The following is a 13,224-nucleotide window of genomic DNA, read 5'->3' as shown; positions in this document are numbered from 1 at the left end:
AGCACTTGCTGTTAATGCTTGATGTTTGGCAATGGAGTCTCAGTCTACACGAGGGAGCTGTTTACATGGTCAGCATAATTATTATTGGGTTGTACAATGTACATGAAGCTACTGGAACTTATACTCTTACAACACTATTATTAAACTAAACCATTTTTTTCTATTTCATTGCTGTTACAGTTCAGGTCATAAACACACCTACGATGATCCCATTCGAACCTAGATTACATACAGTAAGAAGTTACAAAGTCAGCTCCCGAATACGGGCCTGTCCTAAAATGTGTTCAGAGAGACCAGAGGGATCCTGCATCACTGGTGGTAGAACCACTGTAAGATACAAGCAGGAAAAAGGTGTGATTTTTCTCTTAACACCAGTCTCTTTCTCTCCCTGCGTCTCCAGATACTTCACTTTCCTGCCTTTTTTCCAGACCTTAGCAACTCTAGCCCATACTCTCTATCAATGGAAATGTAGTCCCTTTCCTATTTGTCAGTGATGTTATGTAAGTATTTCAAGGTTATCTGAATTAATCATGGTTTTACAATAAACCTTTAGTGGTAGCCTGCTGGGTCTGGTGAGCTGACTCGGAACAAATCACTGGTGAAGAGGGGTCACCCACGAAGAAATTGGAAGGCCTGAGGAAAGAACAGAAATCAAGGAAGATGACCAGATTGTATATGTCCAAAGTGAAGGCAAAGTTGGTCATTTAGGCTTAGAGTACAGCTTCCTGAAATGTGTCCTTTGGACCCTTGGAACAGGGTCCACTTGAGGTCCACACCAGCCACTTCTAGAGCCAGAGACTTTGAGTCCTTGCCCCAGGATCAGTGGTTCTCAAACTACACAGCTATACGGGCAGCCAGGGGTCTCTTTCTTTTTCTTTTTTTTCTTTTTTGAAATGGAGTCTCGCTCTGTCGCCCAAGCTGGAGTGCAGCAGCACGATCTCCGCTCACTGCAAGCTCTGCCTCCCAGGTTCACGCCATTCTCCTGCCTCAGCCTCCCGAGTAGCTGGGATTACAGGCACCTCCCACCATGCCTGGCTAATTTTTTTGTATTTTTAGTAGAGACAGGGTTTCACTATGTTGGCCAGGCTGGTCTTGAACTCCTGACCTCAGGTGATCCACCCGCCTCAGCCTCCCAAAGTGCTGGGATTACAGGTGTGAGCCACTGTATGTGGCATCAGGGATCTCTTTCTAAGGGGCCTAATAGGAGCAATGAAGTGGGTGAGTGAAAGAAGAAGGGGAAGGCATTATAGTTCTACAGGCCTTCAATATTTCTGTCCCATAAACTAATAATGGGAATCCACCATTTGTTTATAGCAGTCAGAAGGTCTAGTCTAGAATCTGCTCAAAGTGTGGTCACCATCGACATACATAATAGGCTGAATTTAACAAAAGGAGTTTCACCAAAGGAAGCCAGTTCTGGCTTCTCTAAATTATTTCCTGGCTGAGCACAGTGGCTCACCCCTGTGATCCCAACACTTTGGGAGGCCAGGGAGGGAGGATTGCATGAGCCCAGGAGTTCCAGACCAGCCTGGGCAACATGGTGAGACTTCCATCTCTATGGAAAATTTTATAAAAATTAGCTGGGCATTGTGGTGCGCACTTATGGTCCTAGCTACTTGGGGTCTGAGGTAGGAGGATTACTTGAGCCCAGGAGGTTGAGGTTGCAATAAGCCATGTTTGTGCCACTAAATGCCAGTCTGGGTGACAGAGCAAGGCCATGTCCAAAAAAAAATTCTAATTTAGCAAATGACTTTATGTTCAAGACATTAAATGATAATTACCTCATCTAGATTAAGCTTGTGACTTTCTGCCTCTATTCTTTTAAAATTCTAAAAGATAGAAGATAACTGGAACTAGCACACATAATCTAGGCTAATTTTTGGACCCTGTATAGCCTTGATTCCTACACACACATATTACAAACTGAGACTTTTATGTTCTACATTAACCTTCCTGAGAAACAGCTAATAATACAGCCTTTTTTTTTTTTTTAAGTGGTACAAACACGACTCATTGAAACCTGGACCTCTTGGGCTCAAGTGATCCTCTCACCTCAGCCTCCTGAGTAGCTGAGACTACAGACATGCACCACCACGCCTGGCTAATTGTTTTGGGGTACTTTTGTTTAATTTTGGTAGATATGGGGTCTCCTGATGTTGCCCAGACTGATCTGGAACTCCTGGCATCAAACGATCCTCCTGCCTCAACCTCCCAAAAGGCTAGGATTACAGGCATGAGCCACTGTGCCTGGCCTCTTTTTTTCAATTTTTGTGGATATTGAGGAAATTAAAATACTTTATTATACCCTTCTTAATCGTACTACTAGAAGTGCTTTTTCTCTGCCTACCTAAAAACCCAAATCCCTAATATACCAATTACCATTAAAGATAGTTTTAAAGAACGATGTCCTAGCAGAGGTTACGCAAGCAGTCTGCTTTAAAACTGTTGAAGGCCGGGCATGGTGGCTCATGCCTTGATTATGGTTTGTGGGCTCTGTGTCCCCACCCAAATCTCATCTTGAAATGTACTTCCATAATCCCCACATGTTGTGAGAGGGACCCGGTGGGAGATAACTGAATCATGGGAGTGTTTCCCCCATACTTTCTCGTGGCAGTGAATAAGTATCACGAGAATTGATGGTTTTATAAGGGATTTCTGCTTTCATGTCTTCTTCATTTCTCGCTTGCCGCTGCCATCTAAGAAGTGCCTTTCGCCTTCCACCATAATTGTGAGGCATCCCCAGCCACTTGGAACTGTGAGTCCAATAAACCTATTTTTTTTTCCCAGTCTTGGGTATGTCTTTATCAGCAGTGTGAAAATGAACTAATACACACCTGTGATCCCAGCACTTTGGGAAGCTGAGGTGGGAGGATCCCTTGAGGTCAGGAGTTCGAGACCAGCCTGGCCAACATGGTAAAACTCCATCTCTACAAAAATTAGCCAGGTGTGGTGGTGGGCACCTGTAATCCCAGCCACTTGGGAGGCTGGGGCAGGAGAATCGCTTGAACCTGGGAGGTGGAGGTTGCAGTGAGCTGAGCTTGCATCCACGGCATTCCAGTCAGAGCAAGACTTCATCTCAAAAACAATACATAATAAAATTTAAAAAAATAAAACTGTTGGGGGCATTAGCCACACAAATAACTGTCTAAAAGGCAGGGTCTCTGGTTTTTGTTGTTTTTGTTTTTACAGTTTTATTGGTCTTATTTAAATCCCAATAAAACAAACACATTCGCTGTCTATTCACTTTCTGCACTGTGTAGGCTGGCACTGGCATTGGTGACTCTGATGACCACCTGAGCTGCTCTTTCTAAGATGGCTTTGCAGTTCTTGGAGGAAACATCATGAGTGATCTCAACACAGTAAGATTTGTTACACATCAGCAGTACTTCTAGTTCCTTAACATTGTGGACCAGGAACTTCCAGAAGCCACTGGTCAGTATGTGCTTTGTCTTTTTTTTTTGTTTCTCCCATAACCAATGTTGGGCATAGATCTGGCCCTCAAACCTTCTATGAACCATGTTGCCAATACCTCTGTGTTTCCACCAGTTACACTTAATTTTGACATATCAGTCTGACTGGTGCCCAGTGAACTTCTTGGTGCTCTTTTTGACGATCTTGGGCTTCACAAGGGGTCTGAGGATGGCCATGATGGAGGAGATGGGTGTCACCTCCATAGGCTAGTGCCAAAGAAAAGAGCTCAGGTCTTTCTGTAATGGTAAAAGAGGACCCACAAAAAGTGAAAAAGCAATGATGCCCAACCAAATTCAATAAATTTTTACTGCATGCCCGCCCTGTGAAACATGTTATGTCACTATCAGGATCTAGATTGAGTGGAATTAATTCAGAGAACACCAAAGATCACTCTAAATCATGTCTTAGAGAAACAGTTGAAATAATCAGAGATGGTTATACTGGAAATAAGAAGATTCTAGGAATATATGAGAGCCTTCATGCCTAAATATTTAGCCCCCCCCCCCTTTTTTTTTTTTTTTTTTTTGGCAGAGAGTACACTTGGTTTGTACAGGATAACACAGAATTAGTATCAATGAGTATCAGTCAAAATCAGTAGAATGAAATCATAGCAACCTAAGAAAAACCTTACTATCAAAGCAATCTAAAAATAGAATGAGCTCTTTTAGGAGGAGCAGAAGCCTCGCTAGCAATATTGGTACCAGGGACATTATATACTGCAGTCTCTGGATACTCAATCTCTAAATGAGTCTTAATCAGACACTGCTGCAAATCAAATCTTAAATCACATCACCCAAAGTCAAATGCTGCTAACATAATGACATGTTTCCTTCTGATTTTTTTTCCCTGTGTAGTTTAACATAATAAAATTGTAGCACATATACAATCTTTCACTTTTTATAAAAAATTATTTCTTTCGGCAATTTTGTAGACTACCAATATTTACCAAAGCTTTCACTTTTTTTTTTTTTTTTTTTTTGAGACAGGGTCTCACTCTGTCTCCCAGGCTGGAGTGCAGTGGCATGATCTTGATTTACTGCAACCTCCCTTTCCCAGGTTCAAGCGATTCTTGTGCCTCAGCCTCCCAAGTAGCTGGGATTACAGGCGCACACCACCACGCTCAACTGATTTTTGTATTTTTAACAGAGATAGGGTTTCACCATGTTGACCAGGCTGGTCTCGAACTCCTGGCCTTGTGATCCACCCGCCTTAGCCTCCCAAAGTGCTGGGATTACAGGTGTGAGCCACCACGCCCAGTCAGCTTTCACTTTTTGTTGAACATTTACAGTTTAGTGGTAAGAGCAGTTTTCAAGACACACTACCTGGTTGAATCTCTCTTACTAGTTATACAATCTTGGGAAAGTTACTTATTCATTGTGCCTCAGTCACCTCACTTGTAAAATGGGAACTGTACCTCAGGGAGTTGTTGTATTAAAGGAGATTCCATAGCCAAAATGTTTGTGTTCCCCATAAAATCCACATGTTGAAACCCTAGCCTATGGGTTCTAGGAGGTGGGGCATTTTGGACAGAGATTAGGCCATGAGAGGTCAACCCTTATGGGATTAGTCCCCTTATAAAATAAGCCCAGGAAAGCTCATTTGCCCTATCCACCATGTAAGGACACAATGAGAAGGCATCATTTATGAGTCAGGAAACAGCTCTCATCAGACATGAAATCTACCAGCACCTTCATCTCGGACTTCCCAGCCTCCAGAACTGTGAGAAATAAATGTCTGTTATTTAAGCCACTCAGTCTACTCGATTTTGTTACAGTGGCCCAAAGACACTAAGACAGAATCCAAACCTAAGAATATATCCTCTGCCAGAGTAGTGGCTCACACATGTAGTCCCAGCAAGAGGATCACTTGAGGCCAGGAGTATAAGGCCAACCTGGGCAACATTGCAAGACCCTGTCTCTACAATAAATTTTGAAAAAGAAAGAATAGATCCTCTATGTTCCAATGGTTGTTTGGGTCTCTCCTATAGCACCTACTATCTTTTGCCATCAACACTTATTGAGCTTTTACTAGGCAATTTAGTTCAATTCCCCAACAAATGAGGACCTATTAATCTACAAGGCATCTTGCTATGTGCTTGGTATACATGTAAATATGAAAGGAAACATTTACTCCTGCCCTCAAGTAACTAAGTGATCTTTGGGAATAAGAGATGCACAGTCCTTTAACCTTACAATAAGTGTGTTATGGATATTAAGAGCATAAGCACTGATGTCAGACAGAGCCAGTTCCAGTCATTTTGTCTCTTTCTTTGGGAGACCTTGAAAATTACTTAATCTCTAAGCCTCAGTTTCCTTGGTTATGTAATGATGATAACATCTACTGAAAAGTACTCCAAGACTTGAAAAAGGCAATGTGCATAAAGCACTTAGCATAATGTCTGGCACGTGACAAATTTTAAAACAGAATATTTATCAAGTAAGCATTATTCAACCCCTACTAGAAAAGCCAGACCACCTATCCACAGCAGCCTTCCCACTTACTACCACCATGTACGCACAGGGATAGGACTGGCTAGGAGGTGTTTCCCTTCCATTACCTAAGGCACTGCACGTCTCTTACGGAATTTACACCAGGCCATCCCACTAGACCAGAGCCCAGCTCATCCAAGAGACTCTCATGACCAAATCAAACACATCTCACACCCTTGTGGACCTAACTTACCACTACATATGTAAGCTTCTCTCAACATCTCCCAAACTTTTTTTACATTTGCTTAGCTGACACAGCTTCTCATCTACTCTATCTGCAATACCAGCTCATCCCATTACCAATAAATGTTTTTTACATCCTCAACCTCATCTCCCAATATTCTTCCCACCTCCTTACCCAGACTGAAACCTGGTTCTTTCCTAGACTCTTCCCCAACACCAACTTTATCATCACATACACCTGGGGTTCAGGGTTAGGCGCATAGGTGGATTTACTATGAAGCTTATGAAACTTAAGCTCCAGTGTCCCTATCTTCTACAAGCTCCTTCTAAGGGAAACATACTAGGAATGCGTTCAATTATGTTTTCAAAAAATTGGCGGCCAGGTGCAGTGGTTCATGCCTGTAATCCTAGCACTTTGGGAGGCTGAGGCAGGTGGATCACCTCAGGTCAGGAGTTCGAGAGCAGCCTGGCCAACATGGTGAAACCCTGCCTCTACTAAAAATACAAAAAATCAGCCAGACACTGGCAGATGCCTGTAATCCCAGCTACCTGGCAGGCTAAGGCAGGAGAATCGCTTGAACCCGGGAGGCAGAGGTTGCAGTGAGCTGGAATCATGCCACTGCACTCCAACCCAGGCAACAGAGCAACACTCCATCTCAAAAGAAAAAAAAAAAAAGGCTGGGCGCGGTGGCTCATGCCTACAATCCCAGCACTTTGGGAGGCTGAGATGGGCAGATCACCTGAGGTCTGGAATTCGAGAACAGCCGTTGACCAGCATGGAGAAACCCCGTCTCTACTAAAAATACAAAACGAGCCGAGCATGGTGGCACATGCCTGTAATCCTAGCTACTCAGGAGGCTGAGGCAGGAGAATTGCTTGAACCCAGGAGGGGGAGGTTGCAGTGAGCCAAGATCACACCACTGCACTCCAGCCTGGGCAACATGAGCAAAACTCCATCTCAAAACAAACAAACAAACAAACAAACAAAATTTGGCAAAGATAATTTAGCTGCAGCCAGTTAAGATGCTCATTCCAGCTTCTCTTCTGTCACACTTCCCCTCCTCTCAGATGAAACTGGGGTTACCAATTCTGTCTTAATCAGAGGCACACAATATAGTTGATCACTCACTCTCTGCTTAAAACAGATTCTATTTGGATGTATAAGACATGTCTCAAAGTCAACATGTCCAAACTGAACTTTCTATTCTTCCCAAATGGGAAGACCTATCTCAACAGTAATTCTATCCTTCCAGTTGCTCAGGCCAAAATCCTTGGAGTCATTCTTAGACTGGGTCTCATTCTGTTGCCCAGGTAGAGTGCAGTGGCACAAGCCTCCCAAGTAGCTAGGCATGCACAACCACACCCGGCTAATTTTCTCTTTTAAATTTTCGCTATACTCCCGCCTAGGCCTCCCCAGCTGCTGGGATTACAGGAGTGAGCCACTACGCCCAGCCCCTAGGAGTCATTATCTACTCCTATCTCCCATATCGGTTCCTTCAACAAACCTTGTCTCCCACGGTAAGGCTGGTTGCAGTGGCGCTCGCCTGTAATCCACTTTGGGAGGCAAAGGCAGGCTGATCACTTGAACCCAGGAGTTCAAGACCAGCCTGGACAACAAACCCCGTCTCTACTAAAAACACAAAATATTATCCCGGCATGGTGGTGAACACCTGTAGTCTCAGCTGCTCAAAAGGCTGAAGTGGAAGGATAGCTTGAGCCCAGGAGATTGAGGCTGCAGTGCACCACTGCACTCCAGCCTGGGTGATAGAGCAAGACCCTGTCTAAAAAAAAAAAAAAAAAAGTAGTGACTATCTCAACCACTCCCATCTATCCTAATGCAAGCCAAAATCACTTGCCTAGACTATTGCAATAGCTTTATTTCTACCTCTGCCTCACTGAAATATGTTTGGTTCTTAAGAACTTAGTTCACTGCTGGGCACAGTAGTGCACACCTGTTGTCCCAGCTATTTGGGAGGCTGCAGGAGGATCACTTGATCCCAAGAGTTCAGACTAACCTGGACAGCACAGTAATACCCCACCTCTACGAAAATAAGTTTCCAAATGGATGCTAATCTCACAATATCTAACTATAACCTACAAGGCTACTACAGACCCTGACCGACTTTCTCACTCTTCATCCACAACTTTGCCATTTCTGATTCCATTCAGGAATTCTCTTCCCCACACAATCTATGCTGTCACGTCTATTAAGTTCAAAAGCCAAATATAAGTATGGCTTTCTTCTCTGACCTCAACATCTGGCACATATACCTCTTTTACCCTGCTTTTCTTCAAATACCGCACATTATCATGTATTGCTGCTCTATCAACACATAAATTCAAAAGAGAACTTTTCATTCACTACAGAATTCTGTCTGGCATATAGGAACTCAAGTATTTGTACAATTATTGTCCACAAGTGATAGAACACTACTTTCCAAACCTGGATCACATAGGGGCTCTTGTTCAAATGTACACCAATTCAGGAGGCACAGGGTATACCCAAACAGGGCATTTCTAATAGACTTCCAGATGACAGCATGTCAAGTCCCAAGAATTTTCACCTACCTTCATTTATTCCATCTCATGTCAGTCACCTGCATTACCAATGTTAAAGCAACCACACACTACACCTACACTTCACCTTTTACTGAGTCCCTCAGTAGACGTCTTTCAGGACCATGATTTTTTACAACTTGGACAACCCCTCCAAATACTCCCAACTGCTTTTCTCCACAAATATGAACATGCACACATTGACAGATAAGACCCTGTATCTCCAAAAGTTGTGTGAACATATATAAATTCCTTAAAACATTTTTTTCTCATCCTAACACAGTGAAATCCCATTTCTACTAAAAATACATAAGATTAGCCGGGCTTGGTGGTGGGCACCTGTAGTCCCCAGGAGGCTGAGGCAGGAGAACAGCATGAACCCGGGAGGCTGAGCTTGCAGGGAGCTGAGATGGTGCCACTGCACTCCAGCCTGGGTGACAGAACGAGACTCTGTCTCAAAAAAAAAAAAAAAATGTCTTTAGAGACAAGGTCTCACTATGTTGCCCAGGGTGTTCTCCTGGGCTCAAGCAGTCCTCCCACTCTGGCCTCCGAAAGTACTGGGATTACTGGCATGAACCTGACACATTTTGCAAAGTATAAAAATAAAACTGGCATTTATCAGTTTACTGGCTGCTACAATTTTATGTTAACTCAGGGAAAATAAGTCATCGAGACAAGTATATTGAGAACGTAATAAAATTTAAATTTTTAAAAGATTTCTTGCCGGGCGTGGTGGCTCACGCTTGAAATCCCATCACTTCGTGGGGGGCCAAGGCAGGCGGATCACTAAGAGACCGACACCATCCTGGTCAACATGATGAAACCCCCATCTCTACTAAAAATACAAAAATTAGCTGAGCGTGGGGGCTGAGGCAGGAGAATGGCTTGAAACCAGGTTATAGTAAGCAGAGATCGCACCACTGCACTCCTCCCTGGCCACAGAGCAAGATTCCATCTCAAAAAAAAAAAAACAAAACAAAATTTCTATAACCAATTAACTATTCCAGTCATATTAAAACACTCATAAACTGAAGGGCTTTTTCAAATGTTTATTTTATGTACAAAGAACTATCATGGTTTTTCATTGAGTAGATGCCTTGGATAATCCTTTGAAGGAAGATCACTCATAAACGGAAGGGTTTTTTCAAATGTTTATTTTATGTACAAAGAACTATCATAGTTTTTCACTGAGTAGATGACCTTGGATAATGCTTTGAAGGAAGATCATTTAGTCCAACTGAAAAAAAAAAAGCAGATAATGATTTATTTCAAAATGCTTTAATCTCTACTTGATTCTCACCCAAAAAAAAAAAAAATGGCTCATTATAGAATGTTTAACTGGATCTCTGACCTACCCAAACTAACCACACCAGGTTCTACATAGTTTAAATATTTACTGAATGCCTACTCCAGAAATCAACTATGTTTTAAAATGATTTTTGGTAATGCTATCCCGCTTCTTCCATCAAAGTAATGTTTCCCAAAACAAAACACTAGTAAATAAATGATCTTTACCAAATGCACAGGATAGTTTTTCAGTAGGCAACTATAATTACACTGTTCATCTTTTTATTTTTTTGAGACAGTCTCGCTGTCTCCCGGACTGGCGTGCAATGGAGTTATCTCCACTGATTGCAACCTAAGCCTCCTGGGTTCAAGCGATTCTCCCATCTCCGCCTCGTGAGTAGCTGAGACCACAGGTGCGGGCCACCATACAAGGCTAATCTTTGTGGAGACAGGTTTTCGCCATGTTGGCAAGGCTTCTCGCGGAAATCCTGGGCTCAAGAGATCCGCCCACCTTGTCAGCCTCCCAAAGTGCTGGCATTTCAGGCGTGGGGCACCTCGCCTGGCCCACAGTTTATCTAGGACACAGAGCTAGGGTGTGGGCCAAGGTCCATTTTCTTATGTGTAATATACCTCTCGAATTAGGCGAACCTTCTCATTTTAACAAGAAGCATATACTGAAGTATTTGTTCAAGGCTGTCAAGCCTGAATTTAAAGGTACTTTCTCTGTCCCTGCTGCATTGCAGAATCCATATTAACAATTTACAACAGGGCGCCAAGTGGCTCACGCCTGTAATACCAGCACTCTGAGGGGTCAAGGCGGCTGATCTCCTGAGGTCAGGAGCTCAAGACCAGCTTGGTCAACACGGCGAAATCCCATCTCCACAAAAAATAAAAACAGGCCGGGCGTGGTGGCAGACGCCTGTAATCCCAGCCCCTCGGGAGGCTGAGGCAGGAGAATTGCTTGAACTCGGGAGGGGGAGGTTGCAGTGAGCTGAGATCACACCACTGCACTCCAGCCTGGGCAAAAGACGGAGACCCAGTTTCCAAAAAAAAAAAAAAAAAAAAAATTTACATCATTATAGAACAGTATTGTCCAATACAAAATAATTAAGAATCAAAAAGCTGGTGAATTTATCTCAAGGAGTCAATAATAAATTCGTTTTCACCTTTAAAAAACCCCAAATTACTATTTAAAAGATTTTTAGAAGCCAAAAGTTTCATATAAACATTTGCTTAAGGTGATCAAGAGATAGAAGCACTAAATAGCGGACCCTTGTTTGCTGAATCTTAATAGCTTTCTGACCCCAAACTTTTAGTTCATTCCAGTATATGACCCTATCAAACACTTAGGGTGGCCGGGCGCGGTGGCTCACACCTGTAATCCCAGCACTGAGAGGCGGGCGGATCAGGAGCTCAAGAGTTCGAGACCAGCCTGACCAATATGGCGAAACCCTCTTCTAAAAATAAAAATTAAAATGAGCCGGGCATGGTGGTGAGCGCCTGTAATCCCAGCTACCCAGGAGGCTGAGGCAGGAGAATCGCTTGAACCGGGGAGGCGAAGGTTGCAGTGAGCCGAGATCATGCCATTACACTCCAGGTTGGGTGAGTGCGACTTCGTCTCAAAAAAAAAAAAAAAAAAACTTGGGGTCAGTGGTTAATACATTTATTTGGTTAGAAAATATCTAGGTAAAGCCGCGCGTGGTGGCGAAAGCCTTTAGTCCCAGCTACTCGGAACGCCAAGGCAGTAGGATCGCCTGAGATCAGGAGTTCGAGGTTGCAGTGAGCCAAAACACCACCACTGCACTCCAACCTGGGCGACCGAGAGAGACCCTGTCTCGAGAATAGGTACTTATAAGATCGATAAGTGAAAGAAATGTAAAACAACTTTAGTAGCCTCTGTAAAGTGAATAATTTCACCCAACACAATACATGGCACCTAAAACTGACTAAGCTATCTATGTAAAAGTGGGTAGGAATGACTAAGTCCTTCACCTTCTCCATTCTATTAATCTGATTGTCCAAACCATCAACACTGTCACCAGCTACCAACTAAATAAGAGGAAAAGCTCTTGGTCGAAAGCTCAGATTTACCACCCCAGGGAAGATCTGTCGGTTGTCTTTCGCAGAAAAAATAAAGAACCACCACGACCTCCGCCCACACAAACATGGAGAACGCCTGCAGACGCCTACCTTAATGAAACCGATATCCTTCGCGTACTGACGGAAACACTGGCGGCACATATTGAGGCCATATTTCCGGATCAGACCGTGCCGGTTTGAACACACGCGACTGTAAGAAAAAAGACAGCGGCTTTGCAGATCACAGAAATTACAAGACTCCGCACTCAGACGGCTACTACCCGCATCCCGGGACTTCCAGGCCCCAGCACAGGCCTGTAATGGCGGCACCAGCGGCTCCCAGTCGGCCTGCTCCCTCGTGCCGCCCGTGATCCCCTCTACTTGAGATTTTAAGCAGCCTAGCGCTCCATAGCAACGCTTCCCCAAAATCACAAACTATTTCTCACCAAGAGCGAGAACCCTGGCCGAATTTTCGCGGGTGGCTCCAGTACAGCTGCTGGTGACCCATCTTGCTCTCCGAAGTGCAACGAGGTAAAAGGAATGAGCTCGCCCACGCATGCGCTCTTCAAACTTTTGAGACAGTTTACCCAGAATGCAGTGCTCAAAGGAAACGCGTGCGCAGTGTGCTCAGGTTGTTTCGCGGGGTGAATAAAATGAAATCTTAGAGGCGTTGTGGGCCGTCCCAGTTGATGACGTCACCATACCACAGCTTCTAGTGCTATTCTGCGCCACTATCCGACCGCCGGGCGCGGTGGCGCGTGCCTGTAGTCCCAGCTACTAGGGAGGCTGAGGCTGGAGGATCGCTTGAGTCCAGGAGTTCTGGGCTGTAGTGCGCTATGCCGATCGGGTGTCCGCACTAAGTTCGGCATCAATATGGTGACCTCCCGGGAGCGGGGGACCACCAGGTTGCCTAAGGAGGGGTGAACCGGCCCAGGTCGGAAACGGAGCAGGTCAAAACTCCCGTGCTGATCAGTAGTGGGATCGCGCCTGTGAATAGCCACTGCACTCCAGCCTGGGCAACATAGCGAGACCCTGTCTCTTTTGAACAATAAATACGTTAATTTTGAACTCTAAAGAAATGCATATTCATAGCCTCTTTTATTGATTAAATCTTTTACTTTCTTTTCATTAAAACGTTACACTTGGGAAAGGATTTTTC

The 13,224-nt window shown here is 44.1% G+C and overlaps 1 protein-coding gene and 1 pseudogene across 3 annotated transcripts; both read right to left on the bottom strand.

Annotated features, from left to right (window-relative positions):
- Positions 1-3,165: 3,165 nt before the first annotated feature.
- Positions 3,166-3,674, bottom strand: LOC126958543 (60S ribosomal protein L32-like; annotated as a pseudogene).
- Positions 3,166-12,632, bottom strand: RPS29 (ribosomal protein S29). Of its 3 annotated transcripts, none has more exons than XM_050796953.1 (3): positions 12,512-12,632; positions 12,177-12,276; positions 3,166-3,707 (listed from the first exon to the last, which is right to left on the bottom strand). In XM_050796953.1, the coding sequence occupies exons 1-3, from the start codon at positions 12,571-12,573 to the stop codon at positions 3,678-3,680; spliced, it is 192 nt and encodes a 63-aa protein (XP_050652910.1). In that variant the 5' UTR covers positions 12,574-12,632; the 3' UTR covers positions 3,166-3,677. The 3 variants fall into 3 exon arrangements, with proteins under 3 accessions (XP_050652910.1, XP_050652911.1, XP_050652909.1); XM_050796954.1 differs by lacking the exon at positions 3,166-3,707 and adding an exon at positions 9,729-9,936; XM_050796952.1 differs by lacking the exon at positions 3,166-3,707 and adding an exon at positions 9,837-11,604.
- Between the last annotated feature and the right edge of the window lie 592 nt (positions 12,633-13,224).

Source organism: Macaca thibetana, chromosome 7 (genome assembly GCF_024542745.1).
Source record: "Macaca thibetana thibetana isolate TM-01 chromosome 7, ASM2454274v1, whole genome shotgun sequence".
Taxonomy (NCBI): domain Eukaryota; kingdom Metazoa; phylum Chordata; class Mammalia; order Primates; family Cercopithecidae; genus Macaca; species Macaca thibetana.
Note: the sequence above shows the minus strand (reverse complement) of the source record. Positions and strands in the feature narration are given on the sequence as shown.

What these genes read in the sequence shown, in the direction of transcription:
- RPS29 (XM_050796952.1), bottom strand. Translation starts at nt 12,573, where the DNA reads ATGGGTCACCAGCAGCTGTACTGGAGCCACCCGCGAAAATTCGGCCAG. An exon ending in GGCCAGGGTTCTCGCTCTTG is followed by an intron (nt 12,277 to 12,511) that starts GTGAGAAATAGT and finishes TTTTTCTTACAG; the next exon opens with TCGCGTGTGTTCAAACCGGC. An exon ending in AGGATATCGGTTTCATTAAG is followed by an intron (nt 11,605 to 12,176) that starts GTAGGCGTCTGC and finishes TTTTTTTTTGAG; the next exon opens with ACGAAGTCGCACTCACCCAA.